General features: G+C 46.1%; 1 protein-coding gene across 5 annotated transcripts in view; it reads right to left on the bottom strand.

The window, feature by feature from the left end:
- LOC125740044 (extended synaptotagmin-2-like) overlaps positions 1-11,919 on the bottom strand; it is a 30,446-nt gene extending 18,527 nt beyond the window's left edge. For 3 of the 5 annotated variants that reach the window (XM_049010735.1, XM_049010736.1, XM_049010737.1), the window contains exons 1-5: positions 10,960-11,918; positions 2,831-2,872; positions 912-1,046; positions 477-553; positions 314-386 (exon numbers count right to left, since the gene is read on the bottom strand). In XM_049010735.1, coding sequence (XP_048866692.1) covers positions 314-386; positions 477-553; positions 912-1,046; positions 2,831-2,872; positions 10,960-11,364 — 732 coding nt within the window. In that variant the 5' untranslated portion in view covers positions 11,365-11,918. Of the gene's footprint in view, positions 1-313; positions 387-476; positions 554-911; positions 1,047-2,830; positions 2,873-10,959 lie in introns of all 5 variants that reach the window. The other 2 variants (XM_049010734.1, XM_049010738.1) reach the window with 2 other exon arrangements.
- Positions 11,920-27,668: the final 15,749 nt, after the last annotated feature.

Below are 27,668 nucleotides of genomic sequence, written 5' to 3'. Positions count from 1 at the left end.
TCCCTGAAAAAAAATCAGCTGATGCAGAAATTTGTATAGTGCCTCCATATGACCCAAGTCCATAGTCCAGCCTTATGGGTTTTGCAACCCATGGGTCCTGTACAAAACTAGGCAGACTGCAGGCCTGTCTAACTATTATGCCTGTCCAAAAAGCCTAATAAGAAAACACATTTCCCTTTCTCAAGGCTACAGGATGCCAGCACATTCATTTAATTTGAAATGTATAACTAGTCACAACCGATCGCACCCCGCCAAAACAAAAAAACAAACCGGCACTAAACTAGTCAGCTTTTTAAAGACACGGACCCCTCACCTGTATGCTCTTAATGCCGGCCCTGCAATAGTAGCGCTTGATGTCCACATCGATTTCCGTGTTCCCCACGAAGCTGGTGGGGCAGAAGCGGACATCCCATCAGCACGGAGGCGGGCGAAGTGGGGGCGAGCAAACGGCGGCGGCGGGGGATGATGGGTGTCACCTTATCTGCAAGTCCATGATGATCTGCCTCTTGTCCACGTTCTCGCTGTAAACCTTCACGCCGTTGATTCGGAGGGGCTGGGGAGACGGACGAAGAGATGTCAGAACTGAGGGAGTGATGCCACTTTGGGTCGGTACAGGGTACCGCAGAGTCCAAGTGCAAGAACAAGAGCTGGAGTCCATTGTGGTGGACAGCATCATGGATAAAGGGTTAGACAGAAACAGAGTCACATGGGAGGACACAACATTCCACACTCCTCTGGTTCAAAGCGCGGCTAATGGGTCCAATTCTAAAGTAACTAAATTACATACCTGATTAAATAAAATTAAGGGAAAATTATATTTGACTGCTGCATTAAGACAGTCCTCCTGTATGTCAGGACTTCAGCCAGCTTGACGCCCCCCGAACGGGTCCGAAACTACTTCAGCTTCCTACCTTGTCCCCCATGTCGATCTTGGTGAAGCAGAACGTGTTGAGGTGGGGGTTGGCTCCCTTCACCGCCGGCTCGATGGTCTCACGAAACAGTTTGTCCACAAACTGGCAGATGTACGGCCACATCTGTTTGACTGTCTGCGGAGCAAGAGGAGAAATATGGAGATAGAGAAGGGGACTGGCTATCCTGTCCAGAGTCATCGTCTGGAACTCGTTGTCCGAGGTCACCCCCCCCCCGAGAGTCGTGTCCGAGGTCACCCTCCTAAGAGTCGTGTCCGAGGTCACCCTCCTAAGAGTCGTGTCCGAGGTCACCCTCCTAAGAGTCACGTCCGAGGTCACCCCCCTCGAGAGTCACATCCGAGGTCACCCTCCTAAGAGTCGTGTCCGAGGTCACCCTCCTAAGAGTCGTGTCCGAGGCCACCCCCCTCGAGAGTCACGTCCGAGGTCACCCTCCTCGAGAGTCACGTCCGAGGTCACCCTCCTAAGAGTCGTGTCCGAGCTCACCCTCCTAAGAGTCGTGTCCGAGGCCACCCCCCTCGAGAGTCGTGTCCGAGGTCACCCTCCTCGAGAGTCGTGTCCGAGGTCACCCTCCTCGAGAGTCGTGTCCGAGGTCACCCTCCTCGAGAGTCGTGTCCGAGGTCACCCTCCTAAGAGTCGTGTCCGAGGTCACCCTCCTAAGAGTCGTGTCCGAGGTCACCCTCCTAAGAGTCGTGTCCGAGCTCACCCTCCTAAGAGTCGTGTCCGAGCTCACCCTCCTAAGAGTCGTGTCCGAGCTCACCCTCCTAAGAGTCGTGTACAAGGCCAGCCCCCGAGATACATGTCCGAGGTCACCCCTTGGACAACACTGAGTCTGAGCTGGTGAACAGGAACTCTGCCTTTGTCTGTGGTCTTTGCACGGTGCTGTGTGCTAAAACATACCCTGAGGTTGTCCCAGATAATTATGTACTTTGACTCTCTGATGAATGACTATTGTCACACAGTCTGTTTAACATACAGTGCTGCATTGCTTGTGCTGGATGAACAGCCATGTGACGTGTATCAATTAATATTGCATGAATAACAATATTAAGGGAGTTACACAAATATGGCTTTGACCTCTTATTTTGCAGTGCAACCACTAATGAAGGTTATCTGTCCGGTTTCTAATGTCAGTGAGAGGTCACGTTTTACTGATATCTACCTTACAGCCGCAAGGCAGTTGGGCTGAGAGCCAAAGCCTTCTGGCATGGATATATCTGAAAGTGTAGGCACTTTTCTCTATACTGCGATCGGGTTTCAATTGTTAGCATTTCATTGGCACAAATGCCTGACAGAATGATTGACCAATGAGTTCTGGAAGAACAAACACTGACAGTGAAAGAAAACTCGTTGTCTGCGTGGCGATCGTACCGCGATGATCACAAATCACCAACTCCAGGAGTCGTGCCTCTGACGGCCAATAAATTTTGATCACCGAGGAAAAAAAAATAGGTGACGCGCTGCAGCAACATTTCGTATCATGTGACTCTGAGCACCAATCAAACGGAGGCTTCACAGCTTTAATGCAAATCCTCATTAGCGAGGTATGGGTGTACTGTCCTTACACTACCCTGAGGACAAGCTGCATCTTAGAGATTGGATCCCCTTGGATTACCACAGGACATGACCGAATGGGCGGGGGGGGGGGGGGGGGGGGGGGGGGGAGGGAGGGAGAGAGAGAGAGAGAGAACGAACGAAAAGACAGAAAGCAGACCAGTAGAGTTCCAGATATCATCCTATTTATAACACCCTGCTGCAACGAAGTCAAGAAAATGTGGAACAGGGCAAAAGTTTAAAAAAAAAAAAAAAAAAAAAAAAAAAAAAGGATTACCTACCCACCAACGATGAGAAACAACAACAACAACCCAAAAAATGTAAGACATAACAGAAAGGTAAAGACTCACCTTGTTTAACCACTCTACCCTCTCTACGTCTGGGAAGTGAACCTGAAATCAAAGAGCCGGGCATTAATACTGACAGACACACCATTTCCTTTGAAATTAAATGACCCTTTAATTTGCCATTTGCACAAGTATGACTACAGGTATGTTGGAAGGTGTCTCCACCTATCCCACCTTGTTCTCCATGAGACATATAGCAGGGAAGTTAGCGGGAGAACATTTTAAAACGAATTTGACCAAGCACTTCTTTACACAGCGCGTAGTTGGAGAGTATGGAAGTTGTAGTTCCTGCAAGTATAGCGCAAGTTGAAACCCTGGGTTCCTTTAAATCAGAGCTAGATTTTAACAACTCTGAGCCATTAGTTAAGTTCTCCCCAAACGAGCTTGATGGGCTGGCCTCTCGTTTGTAAATTTCTTATGTTCAGGGATGCCAGCTTCGGTCAACTTCAAGAGTGAGATTTTCAAATCGAGACAGGTCTGCGCACACATCCACACGCATTTACATGTATGCAAGAGTTTTATCATCTTGTGAACAGTCTGTACAGTGTACAAACTACCCCGAACGCTTCTGATGTAGCTAATTTTAGGTTTATAATGGAATGGAACATAGATTTGCCACAGGATTTCTTGTGTGAGCATGAGTCTGAAAGCGTGAGTGTCACGCCAGATGTGTGAGATTTGGCAACCCTGCATACAGACACATATACAGGCAAGGCCAAGCACGGGGTCATCCTGGACCCCTTGCTAAGGGCCTTGCTTATGGACCCACGGACATGGGACTATTCTTGCCGAGACCAGAACCGGCAACCTTCCGGTCACAGTCACAGAGGTGTAGCCCACTGAACCACTCACCACGCACATGATAAGTGTTTAGAGGACACAAAATACAGGAGCACTGGACATATAACCAGCTACATAGAGCTTGTGTGAGGGGTTAGCATCCTGGATCGACACAACAGGGTAACTTTTGGTCTCAAGGCTCAGATTCAAAGTGGGAAAACCATGAGCAAAGATAAGTAGACATCAAGCATCAAAGCTGTAGATCTCCAATGTACGTTATGTGAGCCAACCGTGGATGAAATGAACAGCGATGAGCAAAGTGACAAGCCCAGCATCTGGCCTGAGTGTGTAATGAGGTAACATCTGCCTACTGAGACAGCATGGTATGATGATCAGAGAGTGGATGGTCCCTTGGAGAACGGGAGGGCACAATGCCAGCCTGGGGCTGTTAACATGTCATTTGAAACAAGGGCTGCAACATGCTGACCAGATAGTAGGAACTCTGTGTTAAACTGGCAGGCCCAGCTCGGGGCAGAACCCCAGCACATGAGTGATGCTATACTTTATTGAGGTGTATGAGTATTACCCAGTTACTGTATTTTTTTCAGAGTTGGCCTGAGCACTGTCCTGAGCAATAGCCAGTTTTGGTATGTGTTAGGTCGTTAGCATGAGCGTTAGCCAGAGATTTAGCTAGTTATGCCAACTTCAGGAGGGTTGGCATGAACATTAGCAGGTTCAGATTACAATTAACTTCAGGGGTTTAGCTAATTGCAACAAACGACAGTCTGGAAAAACTGAACATTAACCTGAGTTCAAGGCCGCTAATGGTGCTGTCAGCCAGTTACAGCAAGAGTTATCCTGAGCATTAGCCAGAGCTTTAGCCAGTGATGGTACATTTTAGGGGGTTAGTGTGAGCTTTAGACAGAGCTTTAGCCAGTGATGGTACGTTTAAGGCGGTTAATGTGAGCGTGAGGCAGAGTTTTAGCCAGTGATGGTATGTTTTAGGAGGTTAGCATGAGCGTTAAGCAGAGCCTTAGCCAGTGATGGTATGTTTTAGGAGGTTAGCATGAGAGTTAAGCAGAGCCTTAGCCAGTGATGGTACGTTTTAGGCGGTTAACGTGAGCGTTAGGCAGAGCCTTAGCCAGTGATAGTATGTTTTAGGAGGTTAGCATGAGAGTTAAGCAGAGCCTTAGCCAGTGATGGTACGTTTTAGGCGGTTAACGTGACCGTTAGGCAGAGCCTTAGCCAGTGATAGTATGTTTTAAGAGGTTAGCATGAGAGTTAAGCAGAGCCTTAGCCAGTGATGGTATGTTTTAAGAGGTTAGCATGAGAGTTAAGCAGAGCCTTAGCCAGTGATGGTTCGTTTTAGGGGGTTAGCATGAGACAGAGCTTTAGCCCGTAATGGTATGTTTTAGGAGGTTAGCATGAGCATTAGGCAGAGTCTTAGCCAGTGATGGTATGTTTTAGGGGGTTAGCATGAGTGTTAGGCAGAGTCTTAGCCAGTGATGGTATATTTTAAGGGGTTAGCGTGAGCATTAGGCAGAGCTTTAGCCATTTATGGCAACTTCAAGGTTAGCCAGAGTGTCAGTTTCAGTTTTAGCAGGTTAGGACAAGAGTTAGCCTGAGGGCATTAAATAACTGCAGCAAGCAATATTTTGAGAATAACACTGAGCATTAAGCTGTGATCAAGGACGCTAACATCAATTAGAGTAGGGCTATTCAAATCACGGTCCTCAAGGTCCGAGCCCTGCTGATTTTCCAGCCTTCCTTTACCTGTGAGCTGGGAATGAAGCCTCTGTGGCTAATCAGAGTCAGTAATTATTAAACCAACTATCTGGGAGTATTGAAAACAAAGCCTGGATTTGGATTCAAGGTCCAGATTTGAAGGTCCCCGAGTTAGAGAATTAGCAGAAAGTTTTAGTAGAGCAATTCCAAAAGTGTATCTGTTTAAGGGAGCAACATAATGGTCTTTTCTGATTGGAATCCCGTTTTCCTAAGAGCTACCAGCTGCCCCCAACTGTGTTCCTGACATCAAGAATGGCGCCTTCTTCGTCCATCTCTGACAACATATCGTCTGTTATTAGCATACTTTTTGAAAAAGCACACATTCCGTCAGTTTCCTCAAGGAAAGAGCAAGGACATTAAAAGCATTTACAACAAGGCGATTAGCTAAAGGTCATCCGGGAACGTGCTCTCGCTCCCCACTAATGTGGCGCAGGGGAGTGTTTAGCCATAATGGACGGATCCACCTGCGTGGCCCTGCTGAAAAGCTAAAGGCTTCACGGCTCCCCCGGCTCAAGCCAATGCAGTCTGCTCTTATGTGACTGAAACGGGCAGCGCTGTGACAAACAGCCTAATTAAATGCATTTCCCAAATTGCGCAGCACTGTAAACACACTCCACTGTAAGTAGATAAACATGCCTTGAGGCGGAGCAAGCCGCTCGCAGACTTCTGCACTGCGTACGCTAAACCGAGCCTCACACACACACACACTATTACTGTTATTGCTATTCTCTGGCTGACACATTTAAACACCTGGGTGCTCTAAGATTCAGGTTAACTCCTCTTCCCTGGGGACAGTAGTAGGGGCCTTCCCTAGGAATTAAGCAACTTAAGCGTTACAGGTTTTGTGTCGTGAACCACCATGCCACCCTGGACGACTTGGCCTGGTAAACTCCGAGTGAATTAACAGACAGAGCTGTTTCTTCGGCAGCCTGCTGTCGGAGACGGTGAGACGGAGGACAGGAAAGCAGTAGGGTGCTGCTAAGGTGCACGGATCGACATGGCCGTGAAACACTGGCAAATTTTCCTCTCTTCCTTTTTAGGACTGCAGGCTTGTGGCTCGGCGTGGTACGGATGGGGGGAAACGCACACGGGACTCAGGCCAGGCCCTGACTCACGGGGAAGCTATTTCCTGAAGCCAGCAGCCTGGAGAAGGCGACTGGAGTCTGGAATAAAAGCATATAGCACTGTTCACAGTCTCTGTGTGGATGAGTCGATGGGCACAGCACTAAGACGAGAGCATCGTCTGCTGTAATTCAGCTTTTCAACCATCCTGCCCCCTACTGGCCACTGTTTATCCCACATTCCATTAACGACCACGAACAGCAGGTCATTAGGCAAAATGCTGATCACACGGCCCGAACAGATTAGTCTAAAAACACTCCCAAGCTGCCCCCCCCCCCCCTCGCCGACTACTACTTACATAAGAGTGTTGCAAAAAAGCATCCCACACAGCCTGGACCTGTTTTGACAAACGAACAAAATTGAGGATCCACCCACCAGCCCTCTGCCAATGGGATGCTCAGCCTGTATGGTGAGGCTCCACCCGCAAACTCTCTGCCAATGGGATGCTCAGTCTGTATGGTGAGGCTCCACCCTCCAACCCTCTACCAATGGGATGCTCAGACTGCATGGTGAGACTCCGCCCACCAGCCCTCTGCCAATGGGATGTTCAATCTGCATAGTGAAGCTCCACCCACCAGCCCTCTGCCAATGGGATGCTCAATCTGCATGGTGAAGCTCCACCTATCAGCCCTCTGTTGTTCATGGCAGCTCGATTCTGCAAATGGCACATGTGCATTTCGCCAAGGCTCATGGACGCTGCCATCATTAAAGATCCAGCATATATACATGTTGAAAGTGTCATGACAGAGCTGGCTGAGAATGTCCCTTCGATGACGCTGTAGCCACAGTGACGCCCCAACCCCGAAGGCCCTGATCTGGGAATTGGCTTGCCTGTGAAAACCGAGGAGGAGCACCCTTTGCCAAATATTCCCAGTCACATAACAGATGCCTTGGCATTCCCAGTAAGCTGTTTCACAGCCCATGGTTGCATTGGAAGCTACTCCAAAAATAGCAGAGCCTTTTGAAACTTCAAGTAGAAAGGGAAGCCATCGTGGATGTTTGTAAACAAGGCCTGTAATAACAGTACGGCCCTCAGCGATTTTCCCCAGTGCGGTTAGGCCACGCCCCCGCTGCGTTTGACAGCTCTGGACAGTGTGTCAGAGTGTCGTGGACAAGAAGCTTTGTGCCCCGGCTTGAACGAGCTGGGACTGCCAACGACGGCTAGAATACATTAGAGGCATCTGAAAGACCCGCTTCCTCAGTAATGGATGGCCTCGCTATGGACTGTGGGCGGAGACTCCCATGTTGCACTAGGGTGGGGTCTGCATGGACAATAGGATGTCTACCTCATGGACCCTTTGGCTCACCAACTGGGATCGTGTGCCACAAGCATCCAGAGACCCATTATAGCTAGTAACGCACCGCTACGCTCGCACCCAGCCCCCCGGCTTCCGTCAGTGGCCTGTCAGGCAAAAAGCATACTGCGCCCTCTCTGTACCAGCTACCCCCACACACGTCGCTGAAATAACAGGCAGCCCACCAGCGCCAGCCAGCACAGACGGCCGGAGCCGCAGCCCGGGTGACAGCCTGCTTCCGATACGCCGCGGCGAGGATCCGCTTCCAGGTGCCGCGACGATCCAGGGCGGCATTTGTGGGGAAACACGCCGCCCCCACACTCCCACCCAGCCACCCACAGGCGCAAACAGCCTTATTCCTGCACGAAATAATGACCATCCTTCCCTCGGCTGTGATGGGAGCCTTCGCCGCAGGCACACTGCTCTGAATCAGCAAGTTCTCCTGGAACCATAAGGCTGGATCCAACCAACTGTGTCTTCAGAATAGGGAGCCGGGGGGTGGGGGGGGTGGAGGTGTGCGACCAGGAGGCTCACAGCAGTAGCTGCTGGCGGGCCGGGAGTGAATAAGAGAGTGACGGCTGTGCAGCTGCTCGTGGACACATGGCGTGTCATAAACCGTGCTCCCGCTCAAAGCCCACTTTTGTTTTCACACAATGGGCCTCTTTCACCCGCAAGGCGTGCAATAGTCCCTGAACACTAACGCCGCCTGGCCGTTTATTCTGGCAAGTGACGGAGCGGTGACTTCAGGGGTTCATTTTTTCCGCAGGTCTAAGGGTACCTCAATTACACCACTCTGCTTGGATCACGTGTCTGTGAGAGTCGGACAGGCAACAGGCACCCATGACAGCATGCGGGCCTGTAGGGACCCAAACGCCCAGACTCCTCAGAATAGTTTCCCACTGCTCTGCACGGCACGAGAGCGGCCAATGAGCACCCACTATGCAAATCAGGACATCTTCTCAGCCAACCGGAAAGAAGGCACAGGCAAACATTTTATGTAAAAATCAATCCATCACCACAGCTAACAGCACACCTGGATCTAACTCCAGCTACTGTGTTAAGCATTAGTCACGCTCTGTTAACTCAGACTTCTGCAGAAATCCTTCTACTGCCTTGCAGAAAGCATATTAAAACAAGCTTATGAAGGTGAGGAAGTGCCTCTGTCAAATGGACAACTTTCCACCTGACAGTGCATACCCCAGGCGGGACCTCACAATGCCTTTATTCACGCGGTATTCCAAAGCGCCCTATGTGCAGTTCACTGGACAGCTGCCACGGCTTTACTTTCTGGTTGCAGATGTCCCCTGCGAGCGTGTATGTGGGTTTTCCAGCTCTGTTTAAACTGCCGGTAGCCTCAGAGGCTAGGGACGCTGTGAAATTAGCACGTTTACTCAAATAATTAGCATAGCCGGACTCCTAAGCACAGAGGTGGAACGAAAATCAGTACATAGGCCTCAAGATATTGGCATTGGTTGCTTCTGGGGGAGCCTCGGAGGTTAGCTTCAGGCCTCAAAATAGAGGCCAGCGTGGAGTGTGTTGCCAGAGGGGAAGAGAAAGGCTTCCGGTTGGTAGAAAGCAGGAATGCAAGGCCCAGATATAGGCACTTAATTAGGAGAATGAGCTGTGTAATAGAGGGCAACCGCAACACATCGATTCCGTCGGAGGACGGCGTTCAATCAGACGTCAAACGATCTCCCGTCAAGTCACTGTGACATAGCAGAAAGGAAGGAGGGAGAAAAGAACAGCAATGCAGACGTGGAACGCAGCACGAGCACGATGGGCGTCACCAGTCACATGATTTACATGATTTATTGCAATAAAAAAGGTGAAACTGAAGGAAGACGAAGGAAGGTTGCTGTGCATCTACACTCAAGGACAAACGGGACCATGTCACAAACCAGGCAGGAAATGTCACCGGGCAAAAAACACTGGCGGTAAGGACCGATTCCACTGGATTCGAACGAGGAATAACGGGAAGCAACGTTAGCCAGGATCCCGTCGAGATTAATCCATCATTATTTTAACGAGCCAGCCAGGCATCCATCCATCTTTTTCCCGTGACAGCGGGAGGCATCTCAGGATGCAGAGGGTGCAAGGGCTGGGGGGGGGGGGACTCCCCAGCCAGCTGGGCGCGCCCGAAAGTCAGGCGCTGTGCAAACAGCCACATGTCCTGAGACGTTAAAAATGGCCACTGTTAGTACAAACTGACTGCCGTGTCTCGTGTTTCCTGCTCACAGCCTCACCTGACACACCCTCATTTTTTTTCCACTCCCATAACCCCCCACCATACTGTCACTCCAAACAGATCCAAGAAGCCTGCTGGGGTGCAGTAACTCCACACGGCAACTTTCGGTGAGCCATGGCGGATTTTTGGCTTAAAATAACCGCTCTAGCCACCCGGTCGCATTCACTGCGGGGGCCTAATTTAAGGCACAGTGAGAAAGGGGGCTCTGGGAGAAACGGCAGGACTAAAGCCACATCACCACCCCCCAACCCCCAGACAGCTGTGGCACTGCGAGGTCATGAGGAGCCCCGCAATGACTCACCCGGGGCAACAATGGATAAAACAGGAGGGGCACTGGTTCAAATCCCAAAAGGGGAAGATGATTACTGTTTACCCTAAAGACAGAAGGCAAGTCTGAATCAGGCAGTGCATGTCTATAAAAACACCAACAGGCAAACAAGCAGTTAATGTGTACTAAAGATAAACAGATTAAGTCTGAACCCAAACGTAACTGTTCAGTGGTGCACGGCAGACATATTAAATTTAACGCCAGGTGAGGTGTGACCAGTTACAGTGAGCGGCAAAACCACTAATCCAGCCTGTATTTTTCTTGGCGCTTCAGACTTTTGTTTGGAACAAGTTTCATTTCGGCGCTAAACAAACAGTGAGGTGACAAAGGTAGACGGGAGGGTGTTAGGAGAAACGTGAGTTAGATCAATTAAGCCTCATGAATTCATGGGCCGACCAGGAAAAAACTATAATACGATGTTGGGTTTTCCACTGGCGTGGGATCAGAAAACGTGACATGTACACGTACCTTGTGATCTCAGGTAGTTCATATTGAGATGTTTGTGTTTCTCCTTGGCTTGGTCACGCATAAAAGTTAGCAGAAGTAAAACGCGTATTTGTAAGTGCCAGGTTCTTACCCATGGTGGCAGCTCCGAAGCTGGGAGACCCTGCCGGAACGTTTGCTCCTCTTGCTCCAGGAAAGCCAAAGCTCTGTTCAGCCTGCCATTTTTATTTCCTTTATTCCTTCTCCACCAGAAAAAAAGGGCCAGCCCTATTAAAACCCAACTGAAGCTAAAGGCGAAATACCCCAGCACGTAAATGGGGAAAATGACAGCGAAGGTCTTGGCGAACTGAATCCACATGCGAGTGACATCGGCGGCGGAGGACCGCGGTTCCCTCTCTGGGTCGGCGGGATGCGGTGGGTCCGCGGCGCTCCCCGGCGGACCGTACGCTCCGTCTTGTTCATGTCCCCGTTTCTTATCCCGGGAGCTCGTCCCGTCTGGATCCGCTTGGTGCGCCGCGCTTTTCGCCTCGGCGCTCATTTCCACGCCTTTTCTCTCCCAACCAAAAGTTTCAAAATGCTCCTTCGGGCAATAAAAAGTAACCAAAAATGATAAAAAAGAAAAGTTCGCAACAAAGTAACACGAGAGTCAGTGGAGGGGGGTGTTCCCATACTCTCCCGATTCAGTCCGCATGCTGCATCAACGCTGCCCTTGATACGTGGACGGATATCCAGCCAGACAGCGGACCTGCAGAAACCTTACCCCCGCCAATCGAAGGGCGATTACTTCGCAGGTTTTTAGAGATCCAATCTCCGCGAACAGCTCAGACCTCGCATCGATCGCTCTCCACGTTGTCAGATGGCGTCCGACTCGCCCCTTTCCATCCGCAACATCCGCGATCCCCCAGCTTCGGCGTACAGCCGAGCTCCCGGCTGAGCGGCACCGCTTCCTCTCTCCACGGCCGGCCGACACGAGAGTGCTGCCAACATGCGGTGGTGCTTCCTCCCCCTTCACTACCACATCCTGGTGGAGCCCCGCCGCCTCTTTCACTCATACACACGCACGCTGCAGGTTCATGGTTCAGCCCCCTACACCCCCCTCTACTTTCCTTTCTCTAACAGGAAACTGTCATTGAAAACAGGTCAAACTCACACAGTGAAATTCTAGGCTCACAGCGCCATCCTCTGGCAGGCTGGCGAGTTCGCTGGCGAGATAGGACATCATTGCGTTACGCACGGAATAAGATGCATCGTAATAGTCTTCATTTGATACTGCTGATCATTAAAAAATATCCACCCCGTTTAATGTCGCTAAAAATATATATGATTGTACTACTGCACTTTGATTCATCATTCAGCTTGATTTATTGTATATATTATTATTTCTAGTTTTGTTTTTTATTTATCTTTTATAACTTATAACAGTAGTGGGGAGCACAAAGAGTTTAAATGTACAATGGCAATAAAGATTATTCTATTCTATTCTATTCTATTCCCTTGATCGCCATTATGGCAAATTGTTAGAAATGAAGGAGCAGGAGTGCGAGGACGGTTTGAAAGGGGAGAGGGAGAAGTTTGTGGGGCTGCGGTTGCTGGGTCAACAGCAGCAATAATAATGTGCTTCCTGGGGCTGGCTCTAGGCTCCACTGCAATCCAGTGCTGCTTATGAAAAATGGAAGAAAGACGGGGGCAAAAGTCATAACGAGACGTGTCAAAAAGAATTTACAGTAGATAGAGCAAGTGAGACAAATGCTAGGGGGAGGCCTTTTCCAAAAATACACTAGATTAAAAAAATACTAAATATTAATCTTGATACTGAAAAATTCGAATCTACTATTCTTATTCTCTAGTGTTTTTCAGTCAGGTCTGAAAAGATAAAATGATCATCCTCTTCATTAACACTGGCAGGCTTTCTGCGTTTTCCACCTGCCCGAGGCAATTCTGTGGTACCGGCCAAAGCGACGTCTCGGTAAATTTATTCCTGCGGGGCCAATCCTGATTTTTAGATAGTCTTTAAAAATAGCCTCCTGCTACTGTTAGAAAATCACATGATCCACATTTACAGTCAGGCGGTGTGACCCTTTAGATGACACAATCAGGGAACGGAGTTTCTTTGCGCTTTGGGGTTTATGGCTTGATGAATAAATAGACTTATAAATCAAATGGGAGCTAAATTACCAGCTATACGTGGAAGGCAAGAGAAAATTTACCACTAGGTGGCAGTAAGCAACAAGAATCCATTCATCCATGGATAGCGTCGCCAATTTATTCGTAACCGCTATACTTCAGCTGAAAATTAATTATAGTAGCTATATAGCAAGCCAGCATTTTTGGGCCTGTAACCAGGGTGAACCTTGTGACACGTTTGTGACTAAGCAACAGGGCTAGTTGAGTAAAACAGGTACTAGCCCAGAAAAAAAAATTCTAGCCCAAAATGTAATTTTGAAGCATAATGAGCAAACAAAGTCAATCAGGTCATTACATTACCATGCAAAACATACATATACAAAAGTTTTCTGATTCTTGCATCCTCATGTTTTTTTGAAGTCCGTATTAGAACCCTTTCGCGATCCATTGAATCTAGTTGGTTTTTCATTTTCTTTTCTATCTAGTTTTATACCGTCTGCATCAATTCTTTGCTCTGGAAAACGGAGAATTACAGCTGTCGATTTTTAAAATTGCGATCGATAGTATACCTTGTGGATTAATTACACGATTAATCGCACATACAACCATGTTGTAGTACCATTCCATTGATTTTATAGTCTGTACAATTGAGTTATTCTAGTCTGAAAATAAAGATAAAATGAGCTTTCTGGGTCTAGGACGGTTGAACGTATGGAATTCTCAAACTATGAGCACGATTGTTAAAACGTCTGAGCTAACCAAATGAATCGGGGCTTGGACCCCAAATGCCCAACCCTACTGACATGGATTGTATTTAACCCTTTATTTTATTATTTATAGTTATTCTGAAGCAAAAGAAATTTTAAAAGTACTCTGTACCATTTTTTTGACCAATAAGTTATTTTTTTGTGGCGGCTGTACAAACTACACAACATGGGTTCCATCTCTGTTCAAATGACACGTGCTAATTTGGCACCATGACCCAAACACGCCAGACTGATGTGTGTGTACAGGCTGCGGTTGCATCAGAAGGAGTACAGAGAAAGTAATTAGAACTGTGACATCGTACCTTTACTAGGCCCATAAGCGGGAGACTCAAGCGTTTAGAGTGAACATCACAAGGTCACCAATAACGATGCAGCCTATGACAGTAAGAGCAGTAATGCAGGAAAATAATTACAATCCTGATGCACAAAAGACCTCAGCTCAATTAGCCAAATCCTCATATTCTACAGATGGGAAAACAATTGAGCTTAGCACAGTATGGGCATAAGGAGAGAATCACATGGTGTCTTTTGTTTATTTCCAGGACGACGTTCTGAACAGCTTGGGCATTAACAGAGACCATACATCAGTGGTATGTTCAGGGACCTGGATACCAGTCAAGTCCAGTTAATTTAAAAAAGACCCTTTTTCAAATAGAAAAATCAGTGCTATCTTCTGTTGTTTACCAAAGATAATAAAAAATATAGCAGTATAAAATGTCTATGCTGCTTGCTAGTTAAGGTGCTTTTTTATTTAATTTATTTTAATTGTGATTTAAATTGCGATACCCTGCTCGTCCGATCCTCCTGTATGGCACGCCCCCTCTTTTACCACGTGTGCAATCCAGATTGTGGCCAGCTGTTTCCTGTTATTTCGATTTGTCATGTGTATTTACGTCCGCGTTCAGTCTGTCTCCGTAGATGCGTCATTGAAGTCTTACTGTGCAGTGCTGCCGTGCGTTGCCTGTTTCATGTCCCTACTCCCGTTCACCATTAAATCCCGTATTCCCCAGACCTACGCCTCCTTCTCCTGCTTCCCCGTCTCACACACCGCTACTGCTCGTGACATAAATGAAAACCAGATAGTATCTTAAGAGTCATTCATAAAGAAAACCATATCATTCAAAGGGGTTCATAACCTTTCTCACAACTATATATTGAACTGCACCGCTCGTGAATTAGTTTTTGTCCGTTTTGCTTTGACTGAGTTTTTAATTTCGGTAAACACAGAGAGAACATTTGGTGCCAGCGAGTTGCCAGTTTCACTCTCAATTTCCTGGATCAAACCATCTCACAATATATTATTTATTCCCAGAGGGAATAAATCATTTAAATTGCTTTATTTAATTGTGTTGTTTCATTATTAGTTAAATTAAGGTTTGAGTCCTTAAAAAACAACAGGAAACTGAAATGTGGTGATAAATCAGTATGTGGGACCGCTTTAGTGGTGAAGGTACCACCATTACTTCTGTGTCCTTAAGCAAAGGCCTTCATGCTAAATTCTTTAGCAAATTTGTTCTAAAACTCAAGGGTATCCAGCTTATTTTCTACATTTAATGCATCTGACAGATTGGTATTTATATCAGTAAACAATGCAAAGTAAACTAAAACATTTACATGTCCATCCATCCATAGCTATTCACAGCTGAACTCTCTACTGTGCAAAGCTACCTTTACCTTCAGCCTGAAACATATGGATTTCAAAAGTGACACAAAGTTGTATCTTTTTTCAGATCCTTTTATCCGTTTTAAAGCCCATAGTGAAGCAGGGAAGCTGGTAGTGAAGCAGGTAGTGAAGCAGGAAAGCTGATGTTACAGCTCCCCCCCCCAAGTCCTACTGGAATTTTCCTTCCACAGTAGTAACCTTGAGGAAGATGCTTTACCTAAAGCCCCCCCTGCTTAGTGCCCCGTACTTCCTTGGATATACCGCAGGCTCACCATGAACCTGTACTAGAAAGATTAAATTATAGAAGATCGATGGCTAAAAGCAAGTAAGAAGCTGCAAATTAATGTGGTACTGATGGTACATGGACCATTTAGTACTGAATTTCTGACTGAATTATAGCATTCAGCAGTACAGTAAAGAACTTACTAATATTTCTGAATTTCAGCAAAATGTATTTCAAATGGTGCATTATAAATGAAAGTCTTTTTGGGTAACATTCAATGACGGAATAAAAACAGATGCAATGTCACATTCTGGAAGCTAGGGGGCAAAGTGAACCTACTCAAACACCAGTGAATGTGTGAGTGACCTGATCGATCACTGAATGAGTAAATGTTGACAGGCCTTAATCAATGGAAAACCTTCCATCACAATAACTTATCCTATTTTGCCCATAATGTCTGCCTAATGATGGGCCTCTTTTTCTGACTTGTTAAACTTTGAGATGTTGTTTTCAGACGATGTCCAACTGACACTAAGGACATTCATGCAAGTCAGACAGTTTTTGGTGCTGGGGTTTAGATTTCGCTTACGCATAAATCCAGAAATTTCCCTCAGAACCTAATAAGATCATAAGATAAAAATTAATGAAACTGATGTTGCATGTGTGCCATTAATGTTGCATGTTACAGCAGTGATAGTGTTACATTATCAGTACTGTCACATTTAGATTCCTGTTACGGCAGTGATAGTGTTACACTAGCAGCGCAGAAACATTCATGTTACTGCTGTGTTTTTGTTACATTAGCAGAGCTGTAACATTTGCATTCATGTTACTGCAATGTTAGCGTTACACTAGCAGCCCTGTAATATTTACATTCATGCTACTGCAGTAAAGTTCTACATTAACAGTGATGTGACATTTACATTCACAACGCAACACAGTCAGTGCTGCATATTAACGTTGTAGCATAGACATTCATGTTAGGGTCTCAGTCACTCAGGAGCCCTTAAAATCGCCCTGACTTCCCTCCCTTTAAGATGCCTCTGGCTGACTGAGCATCATACAACAAACATTATTTTCATCACCCACAAGCTGATAAGGGCCATTTCCATGGCCATTCGTGTATTGGAGCAGAAGTGTGGCAGAATTTGTTTCTAGACTGCTCTTAAATGATAAACTGGAGCTGTGCCACCGTCCAGCCAGGTTTAGCCACCCTCTGTGACAGACCACAATGAACCCCCCCCCCCCCAGAGACCCGCCTGCATGTGTGTGCGTCAAATCCCATCATCTCTACCCAAGTGTTTACAAAAAAATACCCCTCTTCGTTATGTAATTACAGGACTGAATGTATTTTTTATTTCTTTGCTAATGAACAAACTATATATATATTCTTAGTTTTTCTTTATTAAGAATATTCACTGAAATGTATTTAACATGTAGGACAGCTGCCTGGCGCTCGCTTACATTAGTAGATGGACTTGGCTGGTAAGATAAATAGATAAAAATTTAATTAAATTTTCCAGCAGTATAATTAGTTTTTATTGCTGGACAGCACAGAAGGATTCACTGTGGCCTCAAACTGTCAGGATAGTAGGACTGATTCCTGCCCTGGATCTCTGTCCGCGGGGATTTTGTGGGATTTCACTTACAGTCCAATGAAATTTTAGAAGCTTTAGGTGAGTTGGTGTTTCTAAATTACCTTGAGTGTTTGTCTGCTTGTGTCCCCAGGGCTGCTCTCCCTTGTCCCCCATCCTCATCCTCCTCTGATTTTAGGGTTGGGCTTCAGCTCAGTAAAACTCCGGAGTAGATCATTCTTATGGAAAATGGATCAATGTATCGATATAACCTACCGAAACAGTCAGATGCAAAGTCTATTTGCTTGGTGAGGTGTGATTATTGTGGGTCATTCGCATCCTTAGCTGTTAAAAACTTGGTCAGCAAAGCATGTTTTCTTTGTCTCACACAGGGCTAGGTTCCCGTAACATGATTTCAGGGTGAGGGTCACGTGCATAGACTGACCGCATTCATGTTACATCCACGTTACAGCAGTGTCAGTGTTACATTATCAGTGCTGTAACATTTACATTCATGTTACAGCAGTGTCAGTGCTACATTATCAATGTTGTAGCATTTACATTCATGTAACAGCAGTGTCAGTGTTACATTATCATTGTTGTAACATTTCCATTCATGTTACAGAAGTGTCAGTGTTACATTATCAATGTTGTAACATTTCCATTCATGTTACAGAAGTGTCAGTGTTACATTATCAATGCTGTAACATTTACATCCATGTTACAGCAGTGTCAGTGTTACATTATCAATGTTGTAACATTTCCATTCATGTTACAGATGTGTCAGTGTTACATTATCAATGCTGTAACATTTACATCCATGTTACAGAAGTGTCAGTGTTACATTATCAATGTTGTAACATTTCCATTCATGTTACAGATGTGTCAGTGTTACATTATCAATGCTGTAACATTTACATCCATGTTACAGCAGTGTCAGTGTTACATTATCATTGTTGTAACATTTCCATTCATGTTACAGAAGTGTCAGTGTTACATTATCGGTGCTGTGACAGTTACATTCATGTTACAGCAGTGTCAGTGTTACATTATCAATGCCGTAACATTTACATTCATGTAACAGCAGTGATGCTGCTACATCAACTTTATTTTTAGTGAAGCGCTTACTAACATACTTCAGCACATGCTACATTACAATCTGAAGACGGCACACTGCGTCCTATTTTCAGTGACATTACAATCACCTTTGACAATGAGCGTTCCACTCTCTGGCTGTACACAGCTCCATTCCCAGTCATTACCACATAATGCCTGTGAGAGGGTTTATAACTACATGCTCCTCTGATGTGTTTTGTCTACTGAAGATAATGTACCTCCTCCCATATAACTTGAACACAGCCGTGTACCAGAGTGCGATAAAACAAACGCTCAATGGTTATTTTTTTTATATGCGAAACTCCTGTTTCTTACAGGAGGCTTCTCTCCGGCATCATACAGTGACACATTTACTGTTTACTTCCCATTGCCCACCCTACCCCCCCCCCCCCCCCCCAGTCCAATCAATGTGTACCAGACTGGACCTGTAATGTTTTTAAACTTACGTCTGTCACTACACTGCCTCCCCCCCCCCCCCCCAATCAGAAAGGGGGATCACATGTCCGCAAGTGCATTTCGAGCAGGAGAGACGAGACCAGCTGAAGCAGACAGCAGGAAGATCATCAGGCAGTGAGTGGCATGGTGGCTAAGTGCCTGTATAACGTTGATCTGGGAGGCAGGGTGTAATCCTCCGGGGGATGGATGATGTCAGCAATGAGAATGTGAGATTCTGGCCGGCGATGAGTAGAACTGTGTTTGGAGCAGCCGGGGATTAACCTGTCCCTTTTAAAGCTCAGCAAATGTTCCAAGGAGCATTGCAGTGGAATGTTCTGGAATTCATCAGTGGATGCAGATGAAGGAAAGAGAAGGATTGCATATTCCTAGAATGAACCCAAACAAACTCTAACAAAGAAAGATGGAGACTGTTTCCGACTTTAAGTGTGTGACTCGTTCAAGCTAAAGGCCGGATTTGGTTTAATAAATTACCTACTGCATAGTACATTCAGATAGAAAATAGTACATGTAGCCTGGATGTCTGGTCTGTTTTACCATAAATAGCTCAGCTGGGAAATTTCCAGAATTCAGGAAAGGAATTCCTACTGGATTTCCCCATTTGCTGTGCTTGGGACTTCAGCCCCAGTTTTACTGCTTTGGTGTCAGCTATTCGCATGTATGACCCTAGACAACCAAAGAATCTTCTGGACAGCTTCCTTTACCGCAGGTGAGTGATGCCTGACACCTGCCTTAAGAGGCTCCTGGATGTCCCACCGTCACACACTCAGCGTAAACCTCCAGAAGGGCAGACAGCTGGGATTAGAGCTGACCTGACAGGTAGCACCTGCTCCTTAAGAAGCAAGAACAGTGGTGTGAACCACACACCAGCCAGCCACCCTCAGTGACGCGTCGGCCCGCAGCTCAGTGTCAAGGCAGACCCCCACCGGGCCCGTATTCTCCTGAGGTCCAGTAATTCATCTTCGTCCTCTGCAGAAAACACTATGTTCATGCTCATCCCTCTCACACTGCACATGCCGCTCTATAAATTCCTCTTATTTCTTAAAGAGGACAGTTAGAGCTTTAAGATGAAGTTACATGTCTGCAGATGTGACCGTGCCAACCTCCTCTTCCTGTCAAATCAAGATTTTTAAATGAATATGAGTTTTTTTTTCTCCCCTGGATCTCAAGAGGATATGCTGGCACATTTATGGACATAATGAGAAGCATCGCCCTGATATGCCATTTCCAATTTTTAAGGCACAACTCTGAAATGAATTATTTTAAAGATACACTGTGGTATTTAGTGGACAGCTGTGAGTTTAAGTGTCCTTAGAACTGTGTAACTCCATTCTCTGCAGGTATCTCACGTGATTGTATCCTGAGACGTGAGGCCAATACCTGATCTTTTCATCTCCTGGATTCATCATGGGTTCCTGCCACCTTTGGCTTTCTCACAATCATATTTGAGACACATAACTTGACTCTCGAACCTAGTTTCAGTGTTGACTTTAGCTCCATTTATAACAGCGCTTCTCTGTTGAATGTCACGCCATGCTGCCATGCTGACAGACAGAGTGGGCGAAGGTAGGTTTGTAAAAGCACCTTGGGTGATGGATCTGTCCAGTTCTGCTGTTGGACCGTATCACCTGTCCAGCTGATGGGGTGGGGTGGGGCATGCAGATCTGTGCTACCTGGATTCTGTATAGGGACTCATGAATATAATATGCTATTATGCCCACATTGAACATTAAACGCAAGTCTGTTCAACTGTGAACTATAACGCATCAATGGGCAGTAACTGAGACCAGATCAATGACATTTAAACAAAATTGGTGCAGCGGGTAACACTGTCGCCTCATACCTCTGGGTCCCGGGTTCGAGTCTCTGCCATGGTTCCGTGTGCGGAGTTTGCATGTTCTCCCCATGTCATCGTGGGGTTTCTTCTGGGTTCTCCGGTTTCTCCCCACAGTCCAAAAACAAGCTGAGACTAACTGGAGTTACCAAGTTGCCCATAGGTGTGCATGTGTGAGTGTGAATGAGTGTGCCCTGTGACGAGTTGGCAGCCCCCAGCCCGGGTTGTTCCCCACCTTGCACCCGTAGCACTCTTGACGCTCCCACAAATGGATGGCTATTAAGAAGCCATAGTGTTGTAGTGTCACACTAATTATTCACTAGACAGCTGAGATGAGGAGCAACCATAACCCTCCTCTACAATTAGGCACCTGAGTCTGAGACCAATTACCAAGAAAAGCGTAATTACAGGGAATGTCATCTTCCTCGATTTCACTTCCCAGGAAGCAATGTTATTTTCCGTCTCCTTTGAAATGAATGGTGCATACATTTAGATGAAAAACATGTAGACCTAGGCAAATATGGAACACCTGTTTGCAGCAATAGCAATAAAATGCAAATTTTACCGTGGTATTCCTGTGCATGGACAGCATGGAGGGGAGGGGGGGGGGGGCCGTCAGGCGAGCCTGCAGCAGGGAGACTGAACGGCTCAGGCTGACGTTTACCGGGCAGAGACATTATTGGATATTATTGTAGTAATCATTCTTCAGATGTCGCTCATATTAATTCTATAGGTAGCTAGAAAGCTACGTGCATAAGTAATAGATATTTTCCTGGTCAACTGTGTGGCGACCCATTGCAACCTGGCCTGGTGACCTGCCTAGAGCGAAATATAGAGTATCAAACCTTTCATACATCCAATAATAAACAGATAAACATTCCCTCCTTTACCTACCCCCCTCCCCCTCCAACTTCGCATGCCAGATCCTTGCTTCTGTTCAGCCGAAGGTGCGATTGGCAGATTGATTGACATTCATCTGTGTGAAACCAACATGAATAATAGACCATCTGCTGGCGCCAAGCCACACTAACCTGTGCTGTCCTGCTGTTGCAGGGACACGAGGAGGATAGCGGCCCACTGACTGAGTGAGCGATCCATTCCCTCTCTCTCTGAGGTCCCAGGATGAAGGGGTCTCATTAAGCACACTGGTGCTTATTAATGACAGATGTCTAGAAGACAGCATTGGAGGAGATGGAAAGGGGGAGTCATTAATTACTAATCCAATACCCAGGAGCTTCCACACAGACTTAGAGTTAGTGTTGGCCAGTAGGAGAAGATGGCGGTTTGCTCCTCATATGATTTTAAGTCCAGTTCTACTGGTTCAGAGTTTTGTTCTGATAAATGTTTTTTTCAATCAAGGTCTTTGAGGATCTAATCAAACCTCATTATCGAGTTGGCTTTTCCGTCACTATGGCCTGCCTCTGGGAGTCCGCGATCGTCATTTGCTCAGCAGGAGCTTCGAGCTGATTGAGTCTGAATGGACTCCACCAAGAAAAACACTCTTCGCCAGCACACGACGTCCTGTGACTCAGAACACAGCTGGAGTCTCAGCAAAGTCTTCCCCAGTCCCATAGAAGTAAAACAAATCTGCCTCTGGCTCTTTGAGGAGGATAATTAAACCTGCCGGGGCCATTTTGTCCGGTCCACAAGTGCTTTGGCGTGTTTGCCAGTTGCCCAACATAGGAGATATGCAATCTATCAATCAGCATGAGTGTGCAGTGTCATGTGACCTGTTTAATGAAAGCAATTGGCTTGGTGGGGAATGTACTAAGGGAACCCAAAAATGTTTAGAGGTGAATCAATGGTGAATCTCAATATGCGTACTTCTGCGTATACCAGTTTTACATCATCTTCTATTGCCGAAGACCAGATCCCAGAGGTGGCACTTTCAGGTCCAGAAAGTAAAAATCCAGACCAAGATTTTGTTTCAACCAACCAGTTGAGCATAAAGAGTCACAGTCACAGAGGACTCAACTGGTTGGTTGAAAGTAAATCATGGTCTGGATTTTTACTTTCTGGACCTGAAATTGCCACCTCTGGGATCTGGTCCTCTGCCAGATCCAATACTCAATAACACAAGTACAGAGGATGGTAAAAATCCCCGGATGTCGTTCTTGGCCCACCCCAAATATCAAGGATATGTTGGTTGCACCCTTGTCAAATGAGACCAATCCCATGATTCATTGCGCCCCAAGTTCATTCTTGGGAGGTAAGTTAGCAAGACCGATCTTGCCAAGACCACAAATACAATCTTTGCATTCTTGGTATTGAGAAACACCCCAAGATCTAGTGAAGACAAAGGCCTCTGAAAGAAAGTCTCCCAAAAGGAAACCTGATTGGCCCAAATATATCACTTGACATTTACTCAGTTAAATGCTTTAACCAAAATTAACCATCATTGCTTATTTCTTTCTGATTGCTATCATTCTTGGCCAATTGAAACATAAATTTGGAAGAATGATACATTTTTTGGGTCTAGACACTTCACTTAACTTATGAAGGATAAAATTATCATTTTCCAGCGGCCTGACCTTAAGCTATGGCCTCTCTGTAATGCAAACAGTTGTCTACATTTTTCTCAGACACAGTAATTTAAGGTGCAGGGAATCTGTTTTGGATTCGTCATTTGGATTCGATACAGAAATTGCGTAAGTTTTGGAAGCGGCAAGAAAGGGGATAAGTGTCCCAGGGACGGTTATTTTTAACACATTTTTACATGTCACAGGCTTGACACAAAACCACATTCTCTGCAAGAATAGCCAAACTATTCTCCGAAAGCAGAAGAACTCCGTCCTGCTGAGAAACTCTGACAATTCTGTGGGATCCGGTGCCAAACGCTAGCGAGCTTCCAGGAGATAACGCCAGCTGCTTTATGAGGACCAGCACTGTCCGTTACACAGGTCTGCCATGTCCTGACACCGTCTACACTTCCCTTAATGTCTGTTTCAGCCAACGAAGAGATACAGCTGAAGCACTGCTCTGCCCTTGACTATTCGCCTATGAACGGTAGTTCATATTTCCTATCTGTTCATTTGGATAATGCTTTTCATGTACTGTGTGTCCTGGTTTTACATTTTGTCTGGAGTTTTGCATGTGATTCTGTCAGGGTACAATGTACTACTTTATGCAACCAAATTTGCCCTTGAGATCAATAAAGTATCCATCCATCCATCCATCCATCCAAAATCACAGACTTTTTATGGAAATCCATGTCAATAATGCTGAGGTAAACCACACTAAATGAAACAGTACAGACCTTCAGAAGGAATAACTTAATTAACTATTGGACTATAAAAATAGCAAACACACAAAATATTGCAAGGATATCTGAGCCAGAAATCTTTTATGTCGAAATTATGGACACATTTTAAATTAATGGATGGATGGGTTTCAAATTACATGGCTTATGACTTTTAGAGGGTGGTGCAGTGGTTAGCATTGTCACCTAGCATCTCTGGGACCCGGGTTCGAGTCTCTGCCAGGGCTCCATGTGTGTGGAGTTTGCATGCTCTCTGCATGTCTTCATGGGGTTTGCTATGGTTATTTCGACTTCCCTCCACAGTCCATAAACATGCTCAGGCTAATTGTAGTTGCCAAATTGCCCATAGGTGTGTATGGTGTGTATGTGTGCCCTGTGTTGGGTTATTCCCTGCCTTGTGCCCGTGGGCTCGGGACCCCCGCAACCCTGAACTACATAAGTGGTTTCTGAAGATGGATGTATAGGCTATTTTCAGAATAAGCATTTTACTCTTTCCATTTCCCTGTGCATTCCTTCCTTAACATATAGACTTTGCTGCCAAGCAACATAAATTTAGTATCAGATTGTCAGGATCGGGCCCTGTTTTGTGCCGTCCTGTCCGTCATTTCCGTAACTCCCTTATTTGGCCAGCAGGTGTTGCCAGTCATCTCCTCCTATTCCTTCTGTTTACTTAGGGTTTAACCCCAGCAGGCTGATCACGCATCCCAAACTATCACGAGTTTGGACATTTTTATATTTGTGTTCCAGAACCTTTGCAGTCAGCCGCATGTTTGCGAAGCTCCTTGTGTTTATGCTCTGCAGCATTGCTCATGTGCTCCTGGTCATCCCTGCCTGTGTCCTGCAACCGTTGCATCTCCTGTCTTCCTAGTATCTCCTGATGCTTGAGTCCTTAGTGCTTAATGATTGTTAATAACCCTCATCTGTTCCTTGTAACTCCTAGTACCCAGTATTTGGTTAATCCTTAATGATTCACACTAGTCCCTCATCTTGACCTTGTTACTAGTGTATATAAATCCCTGCCTACAGTATGTTCGGTTCCGCCGTCAGCTATTGTATGTGTTTGAACGTGTTTGCTTGTGTTTTTTGTCAGATACCCCCTAACAGTAATCTCTGTCCTAAGCCTGGATCGTGTTGCTTTGTTTCTGCCTGAAGTCATCCAGTGTTGCCTACATGCCTTTATTAAGACCTCTGATGGTCCCTTTAGCTCTTAGTGTTTTCATAATAAAATCCTCTATTGGCCTGAAGGTGCCTGGTGGACCATCAATTCTGCCCCATGGTAACGCAAATTACTTCGAAGCCTTTTAAATATCCGCTTTTGCGATACATATCTGAAGATTCCACACATCAAAACAAATAGGCTGTTACTCTAAAAGCGATGGTTTTCTGCCTACTATAAGTATATTAGGAAAACCACAGGTGATCAGCTACCACAACAAATTTCCGCATCCCAAGCTGTGATAAAATAAAGTAAATTTTTGTCTTCATATTATGCTGTAAATGAATTCAATTTATAATGAGAAATAATTTAATTAATTGTATTGTATTCATTCATGGGGAAGCAATGGGCACGAGGCAGGGAACAACCCATCCTGGGTGCCTCGTGCCCTTTGCTTCCGGGATAGGCTCCGGACCCCCCGCGACCCGGTAGGATAAACGGTATGGACAATGGATGGATGGATGGGTATTCATTCATTCTCTCTCGCTCGCTTTATTCCAGATGCCTCTGTGGGAATTTTCAGGATCTTTGAGTCTCTCTAGGGCTATCCTGCATTTCCTGGCATTATGGGATTGTCTGGGATCAGCCCACCGGGCAGCCAGTCCAGCTTTTAATCCCAAGCTGTGCCGAGTTCTCAGCAGCTCTGTAGTAGAAGGTAGTAGAGCAGTGTGGGATAATGACTTGCGGCCAAATGGCTTTTAATCCAATCCAAGGGAGAAACCCACTCTGCGATCGTAGGCCCATGAGGGGTGGCATGCAGCTCTGTGGGTCAGGATTCCGCGCCCCTGATTGGTCGCCGACAGAGCGGGCCCCTTGAGCAAGGCCCTTAACTCCGATCAGTCCAGGGACCGGCTGACCCTGCCTTCATATTCGTATTTGTATGTAGCTTTTGGGGTGGGGGAAGCATCTGCTAAGTAAATGTAACGTGAATGTAATCATGAGGAAGGTTAGAGCACATCTCCTGCCAAAGCCTCCATCGCTAGAGGTAAGATGAGCCAGCTGGCAGGATGCGGGCAGAGGGAACCCGCAGAGTGGGCCAGGGCAGGGAGTGGGTTGTGGCTTAGTAGGCTGAGCTTCTGTGCTGGTGATCAGAAGGTCACCAGTTCAAGTGCAGCCGCAAAACCTCTGAGAGTCCATAATCAAGACCCTAACCCAAACCCCCCCGAGCTCCATGGGTCCTGCGATGCATGGCTGCCCTTCATCTGGAGCAAGACGGTGGGAGGCAAAAAGAGAATCTGTAGAGACTGTTGTGCAGCAGCAAAACAGAAAAACAAAAGTAGTTTCAGAAAATAGCAGCTGACAACCATGAATCAGACCACAGAGAGGAAGAAAATGATGGTCGTCACACAGAAGAAGTCCTTGGTGTGTGTAGAGATTTTCCTATGTTCTCCTCAGGAGATACTCCTACATTTATCATTAATCTATGGTTACAGAGACTTTTAAATATTTTAATATGTCAATTTCAGAAGTGCTTAAAAGCATATCTTTTATCATTGCTCTCTGATAACAGCTGAGAAGGATCCATTGACCTAATGGAGTCTGGACAATAAATACAATATTTAGCAGATAACCACAGGTGGGGAGCCGGGAAGGAGCAAAAATGTGGACTGTCGAGTAGGGGGCTCAGTGGGAGCAAAAACATAGACCAGCTGTGTGTTCAGGAGGAAAGGATTGGGAAACAATGCATTACATCAACATGCATCCCCAGTCTAACACTATCCCACTAAGCACTGTGTTTATGCTCTGCAGCCTTCACCCATTTAGCAGCAATGACTTCCACACCCCTACTTACCCTCAGATTAACAAAAACTCCTCCCCGGAAACATGCACACACACACAGACATGTACTCAAGTCTTTGTGAGGACCATCCATTCCGTTCTTCGTGGTGAATGAGACTCATGGTCTAGCTATTCCTGAAAGTGCCACAGCTTTTATAAGCTTTTTATAAGACAAAGGTAGGGCGGGGCCCAAAAGATAATGACAAGCTTTCTATGTATTCTGGAATAATTATGAGATTGCAGAAGCACAGAGGGCACCAGTGGAAATGGGGATTAAGACCCTAATTCTGCTGGAGGAAAGACCAGTTAAACAGCAACCATTCCGCCCGGTTGACTAGTAGTGAAAACGTTTAAGCCCCACCCCCTGCTGACCCTACCCACCTTCAGCATCCTTGGTGGGAAGCAGCAGGAAGATGAGGATTGGTGGTGCCTTGCCCCTCCCCAGGGTGCTGGGGTGGGCTGGCGTCTGTGTACTTTCCCCAAATCGAAAGCAAAACGAGGCCCACGGCAGAGCAACGCTTCTTCCCCCGAGACAGAGGAGATCTGGAGAGGATTAAGCATAAACCTCCACAGCTTCTCAGAGTCTCAGAAACACCTGAGCAGTTTTCAGGCAGAACGTTCGGCCTCGAAGGCTATTCCCAGATTACGTTCCCATATAAGTTCACTGTGAAAGCTGCACGTGAATGACACATATAGACAATGCATCCTGCAGGATGCACAGATAAGACGATAGAGACAAAAACTCAAATTACAGAGTAATCACTCAAATTACATTAAGATAGTATCTAAAGAGACTCCCGGGATTACCTATTATGATTTGTATCTGGAATTTTG

Source organism: Brienomyrus brachyistius, chromosome 4 (genome assembly GCF_023856365.1).
Source record: "Brienomyrus brachyistius isolate T26 chromosome 4, BBRACH_0.4, whole genome shotgun sequence".
NCBI lineage: Eukaryota > Metazoa > Chordata > Actinopteri > Osteoglossiformes > Mormyridae > Brienomyrus > Brienomyrus brachyistius.
The sequence above is the reverse complement of the archived record's forward strand: the minus strand, read 5'-3'. Positions and strand labels throughout refer to the sequence as shown.